General features: G+C 46.9%; 1 protein-coding gene across 3 annotated transcripts in view; it reads right to left on the minus strand.

Annotated features, from left to right (window-relative positions):
• Positions 1 to 475: 475 nt before the first annotated feature.
• LOC109563117 (tumor necrosis factor receptor superfamily member 10B) overlaps positions 476 to 22990 on the minus strand; it is a 36081-nt gene continuing 13566 nt past the window's right edge. The window contains exons 2-10 of one of the 3 annotated variants that reach the window (XM_070794921.1): positions 9105 to 9204; positions 8367 to 8480; positions 7247 to 7358; positions 6199 to 6439; positions 5650 to 5755; positions 5113 to 5172; positions 3894 to 3960; positions 2163 to 2285; positions 476 to 2022 (exon numbers count right to left, since the gene is read on the minus strand). In XM_070794921.1, the coding sequence (XP_070651022.1) occupies positions 3944 to 3960; positions 5113 to 5172; positions 5650 to 5755; positions 6199 to 6439; positions 7247 to 7358; positions 8367 to 8480; positions 9105 to 9204 (750 nt within the window). In that variant the 3' untranslated portion in view covers positions 476 to 2022; positions 2163 to 2285; positions 3894 to 3943. Of the gene's footprint in view, positions 2023 to 2162; positions 2286 to 3893; positions 4089 to 5112; positions 5173 to 5649; positions 5756 to 6198; positions 6440 to 7246; positions 7359 to 8366; positions 8481 to 9104; positions 9205 to 22990 lie in introns of those variants that run through there. The other 2 variants (XM_070794924.1, XM_070794923.1) reach the window with 2 other exon arrangements.

A 22990-nucleotide genomic window follows, 5' to 3' on the forward strand; every position in this document is an offset into this window, starting at 1 on the left:
TTCCCCAACCAGAGACTGAACCTGGGCTCCTTGCATTGGGAGTGCAGAGTCTTAACCACTGACAGAATTCATTTCTATCTCCTTCTGGGGATGAAGGCAGAGTGTCCTGCACAGAAGGAACTGCAAAGACAGGAAACACCTGACTTCCGGGAGAGGGAGGGACATCAGGGCCAGAGGGATGTAGCACCAAGACCACGGGGGTCGGCCCTTCTAAAAACACAAGTGAACTCCACACACTGTATCCATTTGTACCTACATTTTAGGCAATTCCAGTTTTGACCACACCAGTCACATCAACCTTGGGAAGACAACATACAAGCCTTGAGATGGACTAGACCAAAAACCTCCCTGAGAATTGCTTCTGCTATTAAATTATCCTGCAGTGATTGGAATACTATGGAGAAGGGTTTAGCAGAAGGTATAAAAAAATTTTTTTAATTAAAAAAAAAAACCCTAATATAGCAGGCATTTTAGGTCAGTTCTCACAGTATTTAAGAATCAGCATTTCTGTGTCTTTTCTGCAGAAGGTCAAAGCTTACAGAGGGGCTGAGATCCTTAATCAGCCAATTCAAACACAGAAAGGCAATTCTGGGCTCAGAGCACCAGTATCAAGGGGGGCCCATCTAGTGAGGAGCAAGCCAACACTGAACATAACCCAGGAGCCCGTCCATTCTTCCTCCCAGAAACTATGGCAGATCCCTGTCCTCTCTTCCTTGAGCCCAGATGGAATGAAGGTCACTGATAAGAGCAGACTTGACACAGAAATTATCTGACACTCATATCTAACCCACGTCCCACCCTAACCTCCCAGATGAGCAGGAGGAAGCCCGGGGAATGACAGCCCAGTTCACGGTCACCAGACACAACACGGGGGTGCCACTTCCCCTCCCTCTCTGCTCACTTGTTAACATCTCCCTATGAAAAATACAAATATTCACCCAACTATAAAGTTGACATGTTTAAAGCCTGGACCCTAAAGAAGTCGCCAGGCAATCCCAAAGTGGTCAAATTCCCCCAGCAGTGGGCTTGCTCTCCTTTATTGTTGTTGTTTTGTAGGTTTTTGTTTGTTTTTGCCTCATGGCTTGTGGGATCTTACTTTTTTTTTTTCCCTCATGGCTTGTAGGATCTTACTTTCTGACCAGGGATTGAACTCAGGGCTCTCAGGGCAGAGTCCTAACCACTGAACAGCCAGGGAATGCCCTCCTTTTGTATTTCTAATTGCTTTGGATTGCCAGTACTCAACCAGGTAGCCCACATAAACCTAGAAATTATATTTGCAAAATGTTTTTCTACACATATAAATACATGCACAAACATAAAAGTACCAAGACATACAAGATGTTTGCACTTTAATGATGTGTATTACAAGTTACGGGGCCTCCCTGGTGGCTCAGTCGGTAAGGAGTCTGCCTGCAGTGCAGGAGACCTAGGTTCCATCCCTGGGTAGGGAAGATCCCCTGGAGAAGAAACGGCAACCCACTCCAGTACTCTTGCCTGGAGAAACCCCATGGACAGGAGAGCCTGGTGGGGACAGTCCATAGGGTTGCAGAGAGTTGGACATGACTCAGTGACTAACACCTTCATTATAAGTTACATCATTAAATGCATACATACTAACATGAATGACAAATTTCAAACAAATACAAATAAAAACTAGAAGTCTATTAGGAGTGTGTCCTGAAATGAAAGATTGAGGTCCTCAAACGGTCAGGGCACAGCAGAGCCTGTCTCACTTTCTTCATAAACATGTTAATACTTTCCTGAGTTCAGCAGGCCCTCTTGAATTGTCTCTTTTGTCAACCTTTGCCCCAGCATTTCCAAGGCATCCATCGGGGTGTTGACTGAGGTCCCCTGTCCCTTCTTGGTGACTGGCAGCATTTCACACAGGGCATCCGGAGAGACCCAGGCCTATTCTCTGGCCACAAGGATCTCATTTCATGTGAGGCCCAACTGCCTCAGGAGCGAATCACAGAAGTCACAAGGAAAAGATAGCTGCAAACTCACTGAAGAATAGCTTCAGGCCTAGGTTGGGGGAAAGTCACAGAGACAGAGTTGGAACAGGCTTTCACAAAGGCCAAGGACCCTCAATTCAGGCCTAGACTTCAGGATGGGAACCTGAGGAGCTCCCCCTGCTGGTAATCCTGCTGCTCTGCGCCCCTGACCTGCTTCCCAGCAGCAAACAAGCCACACAGGCACTGGGCGTTGGACTTCGCCAGCACCCAGAGCAGTTGGGGGCAGTCCAGGTCAGCAGAGAGTCCTGCCCCAAGCAGGGGATGAGGGCCCATCTGGAAGAGGAGACTGCTGTCACACAGGGAGAAGGCATCTGTGATAGGAGACAGAGGGTGGGACAGCGAGGTGCAACAGACCTCAGAGGAGGGCACCTGCCTTTCTCAATAGGGTGAGGCCCCCTGGCTGCCACCTCTGCACTGGGGACAAAGCAAAGGCCTGGAGGGAGGAAGGTCTCCGGCCTCACACCCGGCTCGGCCTCACTGCCTGACACTGCGGTAGAGCTGGATGGGGACAGACTCTGAGCAAGAATTTAACCTTAAAATGGAGCAAACACCACCCGCCTCATGGACTGTGCTGCAGATTCAATGCTGTGTGTGTGAAATGCTGTGCACACCACCATCCACAGTACATAAGGAGGGCACCCAACACAAGTTTATATTCTCTAACAGTTACACTGAAAACATGAAAAATAACAATACTAGTTTTCATAAAATATGGTACTAACTCAAAGTATTCTAAAAAATTTCCTTTCAATATGTAATATAGATAGCTAATGGGAAGTGGCTTGATAACACAGAGAGCTCGATCCGGTGCTCTGTGATACCTAAGGGAGGTGGGATGGGGGCGTTGGAAGGAGGCTCAAGAGGGAGGGGATATATGTGCACCTATGGCTGGTTCATGTTGCTGTACAGCAGAAACAAGCACAACATTGTGAAGCAATTATCCTCCAATTAAAAGTAAGTTAAGAATTTTTTTCACTGCAATATGTAGTGTTAGTTGCTCAGTTGTGTGTCTGACTCTTTGTGACTTCATGGACTGTAGCCTGTCAGGCTCCTCTGTCCATGAGATTCTCCAGGCAAGAATACTGGAGTGGGTTGCCATTCCCTTCTCCAGGGGATCTTCCTGAGCCAGGGACTGAACCCTGTTCTCTTGCATTACAGGTGAATTCTTTACCATCTGAGCCACCACCTCAACATGTAATCAATATACAAAAAAAAAAACACTGTTAACAAGACAAATTACAGTCCTTTTTTCTACCAACTCCTTGAACTACAGATTCGAGTTATATACTACAGCTCATCAGATTTAGCCACAGTTCAGGCGCTCCACGGGGCTTCCCAGGTGGCGCCAGTGGTAAAGAACCTGCTTGCTAATGCAGGAGATGTAAGATGTGGGTTCAATCCCTGGGTTGGAATGATCCCTGGAAGAGGGCATGGTAACCCACTCCAGTATTCTTGCCTGGAGAATCCCATGGACTAAGGAGCCTCACAGGCTACAGTCCATGGGGTTGCAAAGAGTCAGACATGATTAAAGAGACTTAGCATGCATGGACAGGGGCTCCACAGCCTCCCTGGGCCAGGGGGTGCCCTGCTGGACAGCACCTCTCGGATGTCTCAGAGTGGGTCAACCTGGCCCTGAGCAACCAGGGAGGAGAGAGGATGGTGGAGGAGGGAAGGACAGGGAGGTGTTAGGGGCCACTGTTAGAGGACAGAGGGGTGCAGGGTGGGAAAAAGAGGAGGGGGCAGGGAGGGAATTAGAGTCCTGATGGTTCAGGGACAAGCCATCCCCTCTCTGAGTTGCTCTAACCACTATGGAGATAGAAATTAGGACACTGTCCCTCCTCCCTCCACTCCTGATCCCCTGCCCAGGAAAAAAACACTCACTTTCAGTGGCGTCTGTTGGAACCAGCAGCCATCTTCTCCTCTGAGATCCTTCAGGTGCTGCTGGTTTCTGTAAAACACAATGGAGAGCAGCCTTGGTCTTAACCGGGGGTCCTAGGTTACAGAACTGAGCCTAGTAAACCTTGTTCTGAAATTCTGGCAGATGCAGCCATAAGCAAATCAAAACCAATGCAGGACCTTTGAGGGGAGCGGACAGAAGAGTCATTATTTTATATACAATTGTGTTCTTATAAACCTCTAATGGTTCAACAATAATACTTAAATGTGAATGTGTGGATGGATGAATGTTAAAAATTATGACAATAAATTCTATAATGAATTATGAGTTGGATACACTCATAAGGTTATAGAACATTGTAATACAAAGATACAGCCTCAACAAGAAACGAGCAATTTACTGAAGAAAAACACACATGGAGTTGAGGTATTATAAAACTCTTAACTTAAAATGCTAACTCTTTTCATAAGAAAGATATAGAATAGCTAAAAGATCTCAATTCCTCCTAGATTAATTTATAAATTAAGGTAATACTCAAAAACCTCAAACTATTGAAATGATATGACCCCAAACTATAAACCTCTCTGTATGTGTGTGTGTGTATGTATACATATATAGTATACATATGTTTAGTCACTCAGTCATGTCTGACTCTTTGCGACCCCATGGACTGTAGGCTGCTGGGCTCCTCTGTCCATGGGGATTTTCCAGGCAACAATACTGGAGTGGCTTGCCATGCCCTCCTCATATATATATATATATATATATATATACACACACACACACACACATATACATAGTGAAAATACCTCTATATGTTGACAAAGAAATTTTACTTCAAGTAGATTCAACAATACTTTTGAAATAAATGTGAAATTCCCACTATGATGAGGAACGGCTTAAAAGTATGTAACAGTCACACAGAAAAATATTATGTAGCTCTGACTCCATCACTCGGTCAGTCATGGGAGGAGTGATTACCCTTCACCTGCCCTGTTCTAGACGAGGGATGTGGTGACAAGACAGATGAGAAGTAGCATCAGAGCTGCCAGTGGACCAGAGCAGGGGGTGGGCTCCCTTCCCCTCCATGCCCCGGTCTCCCTCCATCACCACCTCCCCAGAGAAGAGGAGACCTGACCCATTGCCTCTCCCTGTCTCTACCATAGTCCCAAGCAAGCAGAAAGGCCAGAGCCCCACACTCACCAACAGGCAGTCTGCTTGCTGCATCTCGGGACTGGGTGTTGTTTTCTGCAGCTTCTTTTTCTGCCAAGGGACCAGAATGGAAAGTCAGTCTCCATTGGTCAGCCTGTTGTTGTGTGCATGGTCCAGAGCCCCAGACCTTCCTGGGGGACATAAGCGCCAGAAAAGGGCCTCGAAAAAGCAAGGCACTGACCCAGGAGTCACAAACCCACAAACCCCTACAGCTTCTGGGGGGACACAGTGGGTTCTGCCTTCCCACCTACACCTGTGCTGTGCCCCCCAAGTGGGCATAGACTCAGCACATCTGGGCTCTGCTGATGGCACCCAGACTCTGGTGTGATGCTAAGGGGAACTGAGCACCCCTGCCTGACACCCCCCACACCCCAGGGCTACAGAGTGAGGGTGTTTCAAACAGTAAGGACAGGGCCAGCGCTGCCAACCAGCCTTAGGACAGCTCTCAGCAGGCCAGTCTCCCTCCTACATTCAGCCTAGAGCCCCCAGGCCAGTTGAGAGAGTCAGGGACAACAGCATAGGACAAACCGGGGACCGTGTCCACCCTGGGCTTTGTTGTGATGCAGTTACTGAGGGTCTGAGGCCGCCAGATGCTGGAGAAACCGATCACCTTGTGCCAGCACTCATTAAAGAGACTTAGAAGAGAAGAGACATCCACTGAGTGGTGGGGAGGGCGCTCTTGCCGCACCTCCCTTCCTAGGGACAGGGTGCAGGTTGGGGGCTCAGACACTGAACAAAGAGCCCCAGGCCTGTGACTGCAAGCGGGACATTCTGAATCTGGAGAACCCTCATGGAGGAGAAAGAAGGGAGAAAATGAAGTAAAATGAAACCCATGTAAAATCTCTGTGCAGTGCTACTGAACCACCCTCTTCTCCTGCCTCCCACCAGACTCGGCCAAGGGGAAGAGGGGACTGTCAGCTGAGTTGGGGGCCCGATGTGATCAGTTTTGTAGGACCAGGTGAGGTGGGAGGACGAGGGGTTTCCTGGGGAACAAGATCAGAGACAAGCCAGGAGGAACAGGAGGATTGGGGAGATGGAGGAGGGAGCCAGCACCTCCTCCTTCCCTTCTAGAACCTCACCTGTAAAGTAGCACCATACACATCCGATTAGGACAGTGGTGATTACAGATGCAATTTTAATCACCAGCCTTGAAGAGCCTGAGGAGGGAGAGGGAGTGATGGGTAGTCTCTGGCTCATGGTTGTTAGCTCTCCAGGAACTGGGGCCTCCCCATGGGCAAGGGTACTTGATTCTTGGTCCACACACTTGATGTTGCTCCAGGGGGTACAGTCCATGACCATGACCTTCCCATCAGGGCACCTGGGTACAGACACAGGGGGACCCATCAGGGACAGCTGGCTGGATGAGGAGAAAGAGGGGGCAGCCTCCCGTCCTGGGTCCCCTGACAAGACAGTGGAGGGGAGACAGGCTCTTGCTGTCTGCAGGGGAGGGTCCCCTCACTCCCTCTCACTGGGCGGGAGAACAATCCAGGATTGTGTACTGCGGCCCCCAGGCTCCTACTGAGTGTTCAGAGCTGTCCTTCAGGAGCTGGGCTTCCTCTTCAAGGCCCGTCTGGCCTCCCTGGGCTGCACGGGAAGCTCTGTGAGGCCGGGGGGCCTCATCCAGGTCAAAGGTCACAAGTTTGACTCATCCTCCAGTCAAAGTTGAATACGGGGCCCTCTCATCCACCTGTTGGCTCTTCCTACTAATCTCAGCCAATACTGAGCATCAGAGGATAGTGAATTACTATTGGCCCCTGAGTCCTCGAATAGGAAAGATTCAGGTGCTACTGGGGAACAAGGGGCTGGGTGTGAGGCCTGTCGAGTTGGCTCCGGTTTTATAGGAACCTTGAAGGAGCACACACGTGGCCTCCTCATGACTTCTGTCTGCTGTCCGCACTTCTGTCTTTCTAGGCCCCTCCTGAGGAGAGGTGGGAAGGGGCCACTGGGAAAGCCATGCAGGACAACAGTGGTGGTAGGGAGCACTGCTGCAGGCTCAGGAGACCCCACAGGCACAAGGAAGCTCTGGGAGGTGGGAGGGGCTTCACGGAAGCAGGAGACAGAAGTGGGTACAAGGAAACTGGGGTCTCCTGTGGGTTGGAAGCCCCCCTAGGCTCCTGTGTCTCACCCAGTGCTGCATTTTTGACAGAATTCAGGTGCATCTTCTCCATGGAAAGTGCCAGGTTTGCACTGACACTCAGTGTCCTTGGTTGGGGTGCAGCGATTTTTTTCTTCTTCTCCTAGAGACCAAAGATAAGGTTTTGAGGGTGTGTTTCCCTCATATGTCTCTCAACCCTTCTTCACAACCCAGATCTCCATCCACTCAGTTCAAGAAGTAATTCGGAGGGCTTGCTGGGTGGTCCAGTGGTTAAGAATCCGCCTGTCAAAGCAGGGGACACAGGTTCCATCCCTGGTCTGGGAAGATCCCACATGTTGCGGGGCAGCTAAGCCCGTGTGCCACAACTACTGATCCTGTGCTCTAGGGCCTGTGCACCACGATGAGAAGCAACAAGGAGTAGCCCCACTCACCACAACTAGAGAAAGCCCTTGTTCTGCAACAAAGACCCAGAACAGCCAAAAATAAATGAATTAATCTTTTTTTTTAAGTAATTTTGGGATCATTTTCTGTGGCAACACACATAGACCATCCATAGAACAGCCACTGTTCTCGTGTCAGCAATAGAGGCATACAAAAGGGACTGTGCATCATTACGGATTGCATCAGGGTTAGGAAGAAAAATGTTTTAGATCACAAATGAGGAGTAAGAAGTGGGCTGGGGAGAGGTTTAATCTGAGATGCTATGGATGAAGAGGAACCCTTGGGTGATGTCCCAACGGGTGATGCCCTGCTGGAGAGGGAGAGGGACCTCAGGTCATGAAGGCTGAGAGGGGCTGAGACCCCAGAGCAGAGGGCATGGCGCCCGCAGGAGCCTGGCCCAGGATCAGACACATGACACAGCTCAAACCCAGCCCTGCCCCACTCCCCCAGGCCTTCTGCACTGTTACCATCCAGCTCCCTCCATCAAGGGACAGGTTATTCTCCTCTTTCCAGCTGATGTTCTGAAAGACTTCCCTACCAGTTGGCATGCGTTATGCAAATAACTTCTGTTTTCATTATTTTACTGACCTAAGACAAGATGAAAACCTAGCTGGGCTGGAAATCAGGTCTCTGACTCCTCGTCCTATTTAAATCCCATCTCATCACCCAGCACCCTAACTGCAGGCATGGGGGACCACAGGTTCTGTACCTGATTTGCAAGTCGTGCAAGGTAAGCAAGAAGGGAGGGTGTTTGAATGATTGGTGTAGTCTATCCCATCGGTGCATGGGGCACAACCTCCAATGGCTTCTTCCATGTAAAATCCTGGGAAGGAAGGGAAAAGCTGGTGAGTAAATCCCCGCAGGATTCCCTGAGGCTGGCAGTGTGGCTGGGGAGGCCTCTTTTGGCCATCTGTGGAATCCACAAGGGGAACTCTCTCAACCGGGCTTTCACCTTTTGATTCTTCATCTAACACATACCCTAGACCAGCACTGCCAACAGAAATATATTACAAGCCACACATCCAAGTCACATTCATAGCTGGCACATTAAACAGTAAAAAGAAAGGTCAGGTGCTTCCCTGGTGGCTCAGTGGTAAAGACTCTGCCTGCCTATGCAGAATACATGGGTTCGATCCCTGGTCTGGGAAGATCCCACAGGCTGCAGAGCAGCTAAGCCCACGTGTCACAAATACTGACCCTGCACTCTACAGCTCAGGAGCCACAACTACTGAGCACACAGGCTGCAACTACTGCAGCCCATGCACCCGAGAGCCTGTGCTCTGCAACAGGAGAAGCCCCCCAGGGAGAAGCTCAAGTACCGCAACTGGAGAGCAGGCCCCCCTCTCCACAACTAGAGAGAGCCCATGCAGCAACACAGCCTCAGGCACAGCCAGAAATAAACACACAGACATGAAGACAAGGGTTGGAGACCAGTCCTAGAATCTACCTGGTGGACATAACTTCTGCTGGGGGCTCCGTTCCAGTGGGGCTGATGACTGCTGGTGAATTTCATCCTTCCTTACAGACATGGCTGAAGCAGCTTTGACCTATGGGGACAAAGCAGGGACAGGCATGAGTGGCTTCCACACTCTCACCCCTTCTAGGACCCACCCCACATTTCCTTGACCACTACCTGCAAAATGAAACACAACTGGGATCTTTCTTCCCAGCTCTAAACTCTCATTCATGTTTGTTCTTTGGCCTTTTGTGCCGGCAAGTAACTTACACTTAAGTTTTTCCCCCTGTATTCCTTCCTCTTAAAATATGTTTATTCCAGAAAGTATGTGCTCAGATACGTCCAACTCTTTGCAACCCCATGGACTGTAGCCCATCAGGCTCCTCTGTCCATGGGATTCTCCCAGCAAGAATTTTGGAGTGAGCTGCCATTTCCTCCTCCAGGGGATCTTCCCGACCCAGGGATCAAACTTCAGTCTCTTGCATCTCCTGTGGTGGCAGGCTGATTCTTTAACACTAGCACCACCCGGGAAGCCCAGAAAGTACGGGCAAGGAAAATTGTTTTTATAAGAATACAGAAACCATAGAGATCCCCTGGATTAGAGAAAACATCCATTATTTTGTGTCTTGACTTCTTCTATTTGACCACATGTGTGAATACTCTCAGGCTCTCTCTTTCTTTCTCACATGTGCGTGCACACACACACACATACATTTTCACAAATGAGGGTTCTGTCATGCATACAATTTTTCATAATCAGGATATAGAATCACATATTGAGTAATGGACTTGTGGCTTTAATCCAACACGCGGTCCCCAAAAGGAAGCTGTCAGTGTTCCACAAAATACCAGAATCACATGGAGAAAGAAGAAATAGCAATACAGGGTTTTTAGCCAAGTCTCTGTGCTAAAAATGACACAATGGGGCCAGTCTGAAATCACTGGAGTCTGAGGCTTCCACCAGGATTAATGTGTTGATGATAGTGTTCTGACATTCAGGATTGTATTGTCATTTGGGAGGAGACTGTCCTCATTTGTGGGAAATATACATTCAAGTGTCCAGTCATGGGATCTGTCATGTCAGCAGCTATGTTTCAGATGATACAGGAAACAAAGGGTTTTGTATAGTTTTGTAACTTTAATCTGGGAGTGATTTAAAGTAGAAAGTGACATGAAGAGAAAAAAAAAGAAAGAAAAACAAAGTTAAACTGGAAGCAGCTTATGTTAAGCCAGTTCAACTGCCTGGATCTAAACAAGATAAAATGCCACCTGTTAAGTATTTGGGGACAGCTAAGCTCATATGTGTCCCTAATCATCCCTTCCCCAGTCCGGGCCTCCTCCGAGTCACCCCAAATTGGTGGACTCTCCTTTCCCTGCCCTCACAATCCTATGCCTTCCTTTCTTCCCTGGTTCTCCTCTCACAGACTCTCTCCCTCAATGTTTTGCTACGAACAGTTTCAAACATCCAACAAAGTTCTAAGATTCATTCACTCAACTCTTATATGCTCACCACCTAAGTTCTGTAACCTAGGTGTATCACATATTTCTTTCTCTATCCATCCCCCTCTGTCCATTCTCCTAAGTGTCTTATTTTTATGATGAAATTCATATCTGCAACTCTTAATACATTGGCATTATGTTAGTAACTCAAGCTCAGTATTTCTTTACAGTTTACTTCAATGTTAAGATTTCCAAAGAAAGACGTGCACAATCTTAAGGGTACCATTCAAAGAGGTTTTTTTTTTTTTTAATGCATACACTTGGGAAATCCAAACCCTCTATCTAGATCATGGAAATTAGCTTGCTTCAAAACATTCCCTCATGCCCCTTCCTCAGTTATCCTAATCTCTAATGTGACTCCAAGAGGGAGTGGCCTTCATCATATGGAGGAAGGTCCCTTCTACCCTGATAAAATGAGACTTTTTTCTGACAGTAAAGACTCTGCCTGCAATGCAGGAGACCCAGGTTCAATCCCTGTGTCAGGAAGATGCCCTGGAGAAGGGAATGGCAATCCACTCCAGTATTCTTGCCTAGAGAATTCCATGGACAGAGGAGCCTGGCAGGCTACAGTCCATGGGGTTGCAAATTGTTGGGACACGATTGAGCAACTAACACTTTCCCCTTTTCATTACAGGGGGTTAAGTGTCAGTTCAAATTCTTTTTCTGCATCTGTTAAGCTGTTCATATAGCTTTTCTCCTTTACACTGGTTTGTGTGTATGTGTTAAATTTTTAATTAGAGGATAGTTACTTTATGTGATGTTTCTGCCATAGTTTTTAAAGATCTAGAATTTAGTTAACTATTTGCTTTGTAAAGGAATTTTGCCTCTGCTTTTAGGAAGGGTATTTAAAAGTATTTTTTCTTCTTTTCAAATGTTTCTGTTAGGTTTAGGTATTAGGGTTATGTTGGCCTTAGAAGAACTAGTGAAGAACTCCTGTTGTCTGAAAGAATTTGTGTCAAGATTTTTGTTAGCTCTTTTATTGTCTGAATTTTTGAGCCCTCCCCTATGTCCTAACCTGGGGTCTCCTGGTTATCCACTCCCAGTCTCAGCAATCTCATGGATCCTTGAAACACTCTACTGGAATGGAAGAATCAAAAGCATGACACTGTGGTGCCCCATCTTTACTTCTTAGAGTGGGAAAGTGTTAAAGTTCAGTGTGCAAGTGCGTGCGTGCGTTAGTCGCTCAGTTGTCTCCGACTCTTTGCGATCCCATGGACTGTAGCCCGCCAGGCTTCTGTCCGTGGAATTCTCCAGGCAAGAGTACTGGAGTGGATTGCCATCCCCTTCTCCGTAGGAACTTCCCAACCCAGGGATCGAACCCTGGTCTCCTGCATCACAGGCAGATCCTTTACCGTTTGAGCTCAGTGTGCAAGGGTGCAGGGAAATAGGGCACCCTTGTGGACTCCTGGTGTGAGTTAAAATGGTCCAGTCTTCTTTGGGAGAACAGTTTGTCATTATCTAGGCAAAAGCGTAAAATCATCTAACCCACTGACCCAGCAATTCCACTTCTAAGGAGTTACCCAACAGACAATGCACATGGCTACACTGGATACTTGCCAGGCACCCAGACCCATTCATCACGTGTGTTCAACATGAGTCCTACCTATTACAAACCGATACTTTAAAAACGAATTCTATACTTCCTGTGAATACAAAATGCTATTTCTTTCCAGATTTTTGGTACTAATTTGGTCAATGAAAGATGTGTATTTTCACGATTCCTGTAACTTTGTTAGACCCTCAATTTTTTTTTTATTTGACCCTCTAAGCAGCTTTGAAAAGAGCCTCAAACAATGCAAGAAAGGCGGTGCCAAGTGTGCACATTTTTTCCCCATGGTGAGCTTCTTAAAAACGCACACTCAGGGACGGGGAAGCCTTGTGGGCTGCCGTGTATGGGGTCGCACAGAGTTGGACACGAGTGAAGCGACTCAGCAGCAGCAGCAGTGCTGAAACACACCCAGAGCCTCCAACTCCCCCTGAAAGAAAGTGGTGAGAATCTGACCCAAGCTGAGTTGATTGGTGGTTTCTATTCATAAAGCGCAAGGAGCTGGAAGCAATTTTGAAGTTGTTCTCCTTTCAGAGAAAAGGAAATGTAAGGGTGCTTAAGGCAGTGGTGGGGGGAGATGGAGCCTACACTTAGTGATTTACAAAGGACACGTTTTAGAAGATACATGCAGTGCAAAATAGCAAGAGAGAGAAAAGAGTGAGGAGGGTATGCAGAGGGAAAAGGGAAGGGAAAGGAAAGAAATGAGATCTGATGCTCCCTGGGCCTGGGGCCAATCCAGAGGTCAGGCTCTCCAAGGAGCCAGATCTTCCAGGCAGCAAGTAGATGCCAGGGACCCGCACTCCTCTAGCGCCCCCCACCAACACGCCGCGAATTGGACTTGCCCAGGCGGGTCCTGCAGGGATTTGCGCAGCCAGGCGCGCCCAGGCCTTTTCCGGGCCACCAAGAGCGCCTTTTGGAGCCAGGACTTGCGGCAGGAACTCACCAACAACAAGACACCCAAGACGGTGAAGATGAGAGCCCAGGGGCCCCGGAGTCGAGGCCTGGGGCCCTGGGTGCACCCTGCCCGGGAGCTCGAGGCGGCTGCTGCCCTCTGTCCCCGCTGCACGGTGCCGGTCGGGGAGCGTTCGCTGTCCAGGTTGCCGCGGGGTGACAGCCTCCAGAGCCATCAGAAATGAAAGTGTGTTTCGTGGGGCGCGCGATCACCCCTGCGAGGTGCGCGGAGCAGAGCTCAGCTGTTTAGCTTAGCCTACCTCTACTTGGGATTGCGCCACCCGCGGTAGCGAATGAGCCAGTGCTTGCTGATATAATCATTACCACTTCCAGCCAATCACGCGTGGCTCAGGAGAGGAGCCCGGGCTTTACCAAAAGGGGAATTTCCGCCAGCGAACCGCGTGTGACACGGTTTTTCATTCAGCGCCAGGCAGGTCTGTGCCTTCGTTCCAGGCAGGTCCTAATGCCCCACGGGTTGAGAAAATGAATGAATCACCTGTCTTCTAACTACTGCCTTCTGCCCACTCCCAGCTTCTGCTCCTCCCCGCCCCGCCCTTCATTGACCAGGGCCCCAAGGAGGCCAGAGAACATGGACAGCCAAGAAGGAGATCCAAGAGGTGCCCTGTACTGTACTGTAGGGGAGTCATGGGTCAACTAAGAAATCTTGAATTGTTAGAAAAATGAGGAGGTTGCCAGACTCACTTGCACTTTCTGAGATTTAAGTACTTAGGAAATGAGACAGACCTGGTGAACCTTTTTGCCCTGGGCCTATATCATATAAATAGTTAATAATCACTTTACTATAGAATTACAAATAAGTATTTATTTAAAGGCAAAGAACTGTTGTTTAGTTGCTAAGTCATGGCCAACTCTTTTGCAAGCCCATGGACTCTGGCCCGCCAGGCTCCTCTGTCTATGGGATTTCCCATGTAAGAATACTGGAGTGGGTTGCCATTCCCTTCTCCAGGGGATCTTCCCGACCCAAAGATGGAACTCAAGTCTCCTGTGTTGGCAAGTGGATTCTTTACCACTGAGTCACCAGGGAAGCCCCCAGAGGCAAACGATACACACCATATTTTCCTGTTGTGAACTCTACTTTTCAAAGATCTGAAGTATCATTAGCACGGTTTCTAAGTTTACTTTTGTCACTTTTATTTTATAAACCTGAAGTTCTACCCAACAGAACGTTTTGGAGTCTGGTGAATAACTCCCCGCCCCAATATAAGTGGCATCCAGGAGAAAGAAGGTGGCCTGGCTGTGACTATGTAGTTGAAACACTTTATTTGCAGATGAATACATCCACCAAGTCCTATTTTATGTTCACAACTCTGAATGTCTCTGATTTCACAAACTGGGGTCACCATTCACATTGAGGCAATGCAGCACTTCCTATCATCAGGCTCAGAGAAGGGTCCAAGTCACCCTGGACTGTCCCATCTCCCTAGTTTGCCAGGATCAACAAGTTACCAAATCAGGATTTCCCTGGTGCTTCAGTGGTTAATAATCTGCCTTCCAATGCAGGGATCTCAGGTTTGATCCCTGAGAGGGGGAACTAAGATCCCACATGCCTCAAGCTACTGAGCTGGCACACCCCCAGCTACTGAGTCCTGCCTTCCACAACTAGAGAGTGCATGCACTACAAGGAAAGAAACCCACAGGATGGAAGGAAGATCCCCCCTGCTGAAACAAAGACCCAAGGCAGACAAATCAATAAATACTGGCTTTTAAATAAAATCTATTTTTAAAAAGGTACCATACCGCCTTTGATGGTACCTAAAAAGGTAGCATTCACTCCTCAGGGTTCCCAGTATCTTCTTCTACTCTTCCTCTCACCTCCCAGAGGGTCTCTGATATGTGTGAGCTCTTCCCACGGACTCCATACTTCTGCTGTTCCTGAGCCCAAGTCTGTCCCCCATACTTCACTGGTGCTGGGCTCTCTATCCTATGAGGGTGTGAGTGCTTATGACAGCAAGGCAAGTACAAATTGTTGTTGTTTTTTTTAAAGTTTCCATCAAAGTCTGTTACAGCACCTTTCAGATTTAGTCATGCAACATAAAAAGAGAAAGGAACCCTTATTATGAAAACCTCTTCCACTGAAAGGAATAATCTACTCTCAGATGAGCCTGGTTCCAAAAGGAGTTAAATCCCTCTCTGCCTCTGCTTTCTGGACAGGAAGCGCCACAGGCCTGCTTCCTGTCAGAATGTTGCAGACTGGAAACAAGGGTTTCTGTCTTGGGCTGCCTGGCAGCCCTGGGAGGTGTTCTCGAAGTTGCCCCCTCAGAAGCCTGGTGGGGGCCCAGGGTGGGGAAGAGCTTTCGTATGTGTTGTTTGTCACAGCAGTGCCCGGCAGCCAGACCCTGTATTGGATTGTTTTTTTCTTTTTTTAAATTGTGGACCAGAATACCAACATGTCCACTAAGAGCTCTGAGTTCTGATCATCCAGAGTCAATAAATCCCTGTGTGACTTGAGGAAAGTTTGGGGTTTTGTTTGGAAAATTTTTTAAATTAATTAATTCATTTCTGGCTGTGCCGGGTCTTCATTGCTGCACAGTGGCTGTTCTCTAGTTGCGGAGAGCAGGGGCTACTCTCTGGTCCTGGTGGGCGGGCTTCTTATTGCCCTGGCTTCTCTTGTTGTGGAGTACAGGCTCTAGAGCCCAGGCTTCAGAAGTTGTGGTGCAGGAGCTTTGTTGCCCCGAAGCATATGGAATCTTCTCGGAGCAGGGATCGAATCCCTGTCCCTGCTTTGCCAAGCAGACTCTTAACCCCTGGACCACCAGGGAAGTCGGAGAAAGGTGTTTTGTTTTTTTTTTTTTTTCATTTTATTTTTGGCTGCCTTATGGCATGTGGGAACTTAGTTCCCTGACCAGGGAGCAAACTTGTGCCCCTGCAGTGGAAGCACAGAGTCCTAACCACTGGACCACCCGGGAATCCCCGTGTTTTGTTTTGTTTTTAATTTAAAAATTTAAAAAAAGGTACACTTTGTCCCTTGACCCCTGAGGCCTGAGGCAGGTCTTTTGTTAACAGTCCAACTAGGGGAGGGGGGAGTCTACGCTGGTCCTGGGGAGGGGAGCTGCCAGAGAGAACCCAAGGCAGATTGGATGCAACTGATGACTCGGGCTGGTGGGGGTCCTGTGTACCCCCAGCCTCATCACCTACCATGACACTGAGAACCAAGAGGAAGCAAGAGACATTTTAACCAGCCCCGCAAAACCCTCCCCAGTCCCTGTGCTAAAGCCTGCAGTCATACACTCTCTTGAGTCTGTTAACTCTCAGTTTACATCCAGTCCTTTTTTCTTTTCTTTTTGCCTTTTCATCCTCTTCACCCATTTCTCCCACCCCACCCTGCTGCCTCCTACTTCTGGCAGCTATCAGTTTGTTCCCTGTATCTCTGAGCTTGTTTTTTTTTAAGATCTCACATATAATAGAGATTATATTGTAGTTGCTTTCTCTGTCCTGTTTATTTCACTTAGCATAATGCCCTCAAGGCCCATCCATGTTGTCACAGATGTGTCTTCTTCAATGTCTTCTTTTCAATATGCATATCTTTTACCTCCATGGTTAAATCTATTCCTAGAAATTTTATTCTTTTTGATGCAATTGTAAATGACATTATTTCCTTAATTTCTCTTTCTGCTGGTTTATTATTAATATAAAGAAATACAATGGTTTTTTTCATGCTGATTTTGTATCCTGTAGCTTTATTGAATTCATTTATTCTAAGAGTTTTTGATGGAGTCTTGAGGGTTTTCTATATATAAAATCACGTATCTGAGAACAGTGACAGTTTTACTTCTTGGTTTCGTATTTGGATGCCTCTTTTCCTTGCCTAATTCCTCTGGCTTGGACTTGTAGTACTATGTGGATAAAAGTTGTCAGTGGGGCATCCTTGTCTTTTTCCTGATCTTAGGGGAAAAGTTTTCAGATTTCCTGTGAATTATGCCACGCAGAGAACTTTCAGATAAGGAAGACACCTGTAGATCAGCAAAGGGTACTTCTTATTGCCCTTTAGTTACAATCAAAAAACATTAAACAAGATTCAAATACCACTAGGCTTCTCTCAGACCTCTCTTGTGAAGGAGTTATGCTTTCAAAAGCCCAGTCACATGTGGGATCCTCCCCTTTAGAGGAAGGACACAAGAAGACACCAGAATGAATCCGCTTTGGAGGGAGCAGTCACTGTAACTGCCATTACTCTTTCTCCTGGGGCAGCTGAGAATGGTATGGGTGACGTCATGTGTCACCCCATCACCTTTTGGGACATCTTTTCATGGGCAGATTTCTCCCTGTCCTTAGCTGCAGTCAAGAGCCAAACAGGACAGTGCTGGAGAGAGATTGCTCATAGGAACCTTTATGTATTATCTGATTGTTGCCATAATGGTATGTTTATTTTCTATAACAGTTAGTGTTAGTTGCAATCTTGCTAAACTCTTTGCGACCCTATGGACTATAGCCTGCCAGGCTCCTCTGTCTATGGGATTTCCCAATCAAGAATACTGGAGTGGGTTGCCTTTCCCTCCTCCAGAGGATCTTCCTGACGCAAGCATTGAACCCAGGTCTCCTGCATTGCAGGCAGATTCTTTACCATCTAAGCCACCAGGGAAGCCAGGAAATGCAGGTCCCTGCTTTCCACTACAGACCAGGGCATACAGGATGGGGGTGAGCTTTGTCTGGACCACTTCCCTCCCACGGGGTCTTCCCTCCCTACGGTGATGACATTCCCCCTCTGAAGATCTCATGCTCCCTCTGAAGGTGTGAATACTCTGCCACGGTCTGCCCTCATTCACCTGCAGAATTCTGAAGAGCTCTGTACAGACCTGCCCCTGTCCCGGCCCCAACATAAAACACTCTGACTTCTCAACTCCAGTCCTGGGCCTGACTTTTCTCCATCATGGGGCAGAACAAGTACATGGAATCAGTTGTGAGCAACCCTGACATCATAGCTCCCCCAATCTCCAGACCGAAACGAACAAACTGTTGGTAAGAACCAAAACAGTGCATGGGTATTTTTATGTGTGTGTGTGTGTGTGTGTGTAGGAAAAAATACCCCTCTAGGTTAACCCAGATATTCTATTTCTTCTAGGAAGCCCCATGTTCTAGTAAGAACATCATCAAGAATCTAATATAATCTATTTTCAAATATATTCACAACTTCTTGGCTCTCAGGATGCTGGTGATTGAGGTTTTTGGGAGAAAGGATGGTTGAAGGGCTCCAACATAACAACAGATACATGCCATCTTGGGAATGCACTTATCTTCTCATGGTTATCTTCCTAACTGTTAGAGAGCCCCACAGGAGATGTAGTGTCCATGTTGGGGTGGGGAGATTGGGGAAAAAGTGAAATGTCAGGAAAAAAGGTACAGAGCTGGACGATGGGAGTTTCCTATTGTGAGCTGTCACAGGACATCTGGTGCTGGTTTGGAGGAAAGCGGGGATAACTGAGCAGGAGCAGACTGTGGAGCAGAGGAGAGATGGCACTGGAGGGCTGCCATGGCTTCAGGGTGAGGCAGAGGGGCCAGTGGGCAGGGGCAGAAGGGCAGCCTCTGGGAGTGGATACAGCTCTGTACTCAGCACCTTGGCAGAAGCCTGACTGTGGAGCCTCCTAGCAACTCAAAAGGGAGAAGAGCTAGGGCCTAAGGTCCAGGAGAGAGAAAAAAAAAACAAAAACGGGTCTCTGTGAGGTTGCAGGGCTGAGTCACCAGGCCTACTGAGAAGGTTACAGAAAGGCCAGTGGGGACAGAAAGAGAAGGTGTCCCCAGAGTAGCAGGAGCCTCACAAGTGAGGGGCCACAGGAGGACCCCAGCAAGCAAGATACCTTCCCGACAGCTGTCACAGCCAGTCTGCACCTCCAGGAGCCTAGCAGGCCCAGGTGCAACCCGAGACACCACTGGGGCAGGCTGTGGGCAGTCAGGCCCGGCTGGGGCCCCTTTCCCAGGGGAAGGGCAGGGAGGAGATGGACGGAGGAGGGGCTGAATTCTAGTCTCCAAGAAACCTGGTGCCTGGAAATCTGGAGTCACAGCAGGAGACACACCCATGCAGGAACAAAGAGGGGAAGGAAGGAGTGAATGACCCAGCAAGAACATACACCCCTGCCCCTGTGCCACTCACAGCTTCTCCAGAGGAGACTGCAAGGAGGGGGAGGAAAGTACACACATGCTTCTTTTTATATAAAGTTATGTATTTAGGTCATGGATTCATGAATATACGAGTCTCTTGTAGCTAGTGGATAATGTAGCTATTTCTTGTATTGTTTGATAATATCAACAAACTCTTCAAAGGGATCTCCAACTGTTTCCCTGTCTAGAAGAGATAAACCAGGGACTCCGCTTTCTTTAGGAAATGCACATGCAGAGGCTATCTGTCCTGTGTTCTTTTGTCCTATCGTCAAGCTCACCGATCCTTTCTTCTACCGGTCAATTGCACAGTTAAACACGTGTAGTGTGGATTTTTCACTTCAGCTGTTTGACTTTTCAGCCCTACAATTTTGTGTTGATTCCTTTTGATAGTTTCTATTTTTACAGACCATTCCCTGCAGTAATCCTCACTTCTTAAGTATCTGCTCCAGCTTTGATAACTGTATGCAGCTGAGTAGCCATCACCCAGTCAAGACACAGAACACTCCCAGCACCCCACACAGTCTCTACTGCCCCAGTAGTGCTTTCCCACCCACCCCATCAGGACAGGCACTCCATCCCAGGATATGTGGGACTCAAATGAGGACTATATATGAGGGCACTTAGGAAAACAGAAGAATAGTTATTCCACAAGTGCGGAGACGCTTTGCACCATTATCAGTAGTCTAAATAAGGAAATGAAAGCATGCGATAGTCTCCAGGGAAGGTGAAAGGATAAAATTAAGTACCAATTTTGATTTTTTGAAACCATCTCAAAACAGGAGGCTGCATCCACAATGGAGAATTTCTACATGAAACTAGGATGCAACCTCATTCTTTTCTTAAAACTTAATTTAGGACTTCCCTGGGAGCACAAAGGATAAGAATCTGCCTGCCAATGCAGGGGACACAGGTTCCATCTCTGGTGCAGGAAGATCTCACATGCTGTGGGACGACTAAGCCCACGCACCACAACTACTGAGCCAGAGCTCTAGAGCCCTCGAACTGCAACTAATGAGCCCAAGGGCTGGAACTACTGAGGCCGCGTGCCTAGCGCCCATGCTCTGTAACAAGAGAAGCCACTGCAATGAGAAACCTGGGCACTGCACTGAAGAGCAGCCCCTGCTCACTGCAAGTAGAACAAGCCCGCATGCAGCAATGAAGACCTACCGCAGCCAAAAATATAAATAAATAAATGGATCATATGAAATTTTTTTTTCACAGTTAGGAAAAATAAAACAAAGAAAGACCCACAACATCAGATCAAAACACTGAATTCCAGAAACCAAAGCTGGACGCACCTGTGCCCAAGTGTGTGTGTGAGGCTGGGTTACAGTAAAAATACACTTGTATATTTACAAGTACAAAATATGCTTGGTGGGTTGACCCAGATTCTACTCTTCTAGAAAGTCACCTACTAACGTCATCAGAAAACATATATGGTTTTATTTTCAAATATATTCAATGTAATAATTTTGAAAAAATCAGAAATTTTTAGTTTTAGGAGGCTTATTACTAAATATTATAATAACCACACAGTGGCATACATGCAGCCTTTATTCAATCATTCAACAACCATAGGAGCACCCGCTCTGTGCTGCCTGCTTTAGGTTTCAGGAATATATTGACAGCTAGTGAAAACAAGACAGGTAATAAGTAACATAACATCTCTTAGAGCAGCCAGTCTACCAGAGCTGGCTCCCTTCCCCTCCATGAACCTGATCTCCCTCCTTCACCACTTCCTCTTGGGGCAGAAGGTGGGACCAGAACGGCCTTTTCCTGTTTCCTCTGCAGTCCTGGGCAAGCAGAAGGGCCAGGGCCCCACAAGATCCATCACACGTTCATCAGCACGGACTCTGTTGTTTTTCTAGCTTTAGTTTCATTACTTTCTGTTCGAATCTGTACTATTTCCTTCCTCTCTTTGCTTTACCTTTAGTATGTTCTTCATTTTCTCGTGTGTCACTGAATAGTATTAGGTTATTGATTTGAGATTTTTCTTCTTCCTTAATGCAGTCATTTATAGGCATAAATTTCTTTCTAAGTTTTCAGCTGCTTTAGCTATATCTCATAAGTTTTGGTATATGGTATCTTCAGTTTCATTCATCTCAAAATATTTAACAATTTCTTTTTTGATATCTTCTTTGACTAATTGGTTATTTGAAAGTGTGTTGTTTCAATTTTATCATAGCTGTGAAGTTCCCCAATCCCTTCTTGTTTGTGATTTCTAATTTCATTCCATTGTGGTGGGAGGGTATGTGTTCTATTATGGCTCTCCTTTTAAATATATTGATATTTGTTTTATGAGCTAGTATATGGTTTATTTGGAGAAGGCAATGGCACCCCACTCCAGTACTCTTGCCTGGAAAATCCCATGGATGGAGGAGCCTGGTAGGCTGCAGTCCATGGGGTCGCTAAGAGTCGGACACGACTGAGCAACTTCACTTTCACTTTTCGCTTTCATACATTGGAGAAGGAAATGGCAACCCACTCCAGTGTTCTTGCCTGGAGAATCCAGGGACAGGGGAGCCTGGTGGGCTGCCGTTTATGGGGTCGCACAGAGTCGGACATAACTGAAGTGACTTAGCAGCAGCATATGGTTTATTCTGGAGAATGTTCCATGCACACTTGAGAAGAATGTATTTTGTTCTTGACTGGAGTATTCAATAGATGTCTGTTGGTCTAATTGTTTTATAATGTTGTTCATGTCTACCATTTTCGCGTTGATCTTCTTTCGGTTCATTATGAATCCTTACAGATTAAGGAAGTTACATTTCTAAGTGTGATTTGTGTTCTGAGTACTTTTTTTCTAGTTTGTTTTTATCTTTGTTATGATTCCTTCCCTTTGGCTTTCTTAATTTTTATATATCCTTTAGGCGAGTTTTATAATTTGTTGTCATACTGAAGAAGTTCTTCCCCTCTCCAAAGTGGTAAGACATTTTTTCTCATATTTTTGCAGTACTCTTCTGGTTTCATATATTACAATTAATTGATTGATCCACCTATTTTTAATTATCCAATAAGAAGAGCATAAGGAAGAAACATCATTCTTTTTCAGAAGTCATCCTAGTTGCTATATCATCATTATTGAAGAGTTAGTTTTTTATCATTAATAGGAAGTGTCATCATCATAACACATTATTAAGGAAAGGTTTTAAAGGTTGGGTTTTTTTAAGAGCATATTTCATTATTAATAAATATGAATTAGATGAGAGAGACAGATCCTGCAAGGAAGACTGAGGTCATCTGAAGGAGGAAAGCCCAGGAGGTGAAGGTCAAGCCTAGGGACATGGGGTCCCGGGTTGTGACAGCTCTTCCAAGTCTTCAGCTCAGTTCCAGATCACAGAACCCCCTTCCTTTGGGTCACTGTGACTCTCTACAGGTCGGACCATTTTTCCTCTTGTTTTCCCACCAGGGCCCAATGGTGTGAGCTTTGCTTGAAGGCTCTTCCCTCATCACTGTATTTGTTCTGTGCCTCTTTGTGTCTCTTAAGGACTACGAGCTTGTTGAGAACAGGAATTAGGACTTCCTTTCTAAGTTCTAGAGGCCCAGGTGGTGCTGTTCAATAGAGTAATCACCAGGTCCTTATGGGAATGGAGCATTTAAAACAGCTTCTCTGAATCAAGATGTGGTGCAAGTGAAAAATACGTTCTGAATTTCAAAGACAATATTTAAGAAAAAAAAGTCCAGCAGTATTTTATATTGATTGTTGTTTAGTCACTAAGTCATGTCCAACTGTTTGGGACCCCATGGACTGTAGCCTGCCAGGATC

The sequence above is a fragment of the Bos indicus genome, chromosome 8, assembly GCF_029378745.1.
Source record: "Bos indicus isolate NIAB-ARS_2022 breed Sahiwal x Tharparkar chromosome 8, NIAB-ARS_B.indTharparkar_mat_pri_1.0, whole genome shotgun sequence".
Taxonomy (NCBI): domain Eukaryota; kingdom Metazoa; phylum Chordata; class Mammalia; order Artiodactyla; family Bovidae; genus Bos; species Bos indicus.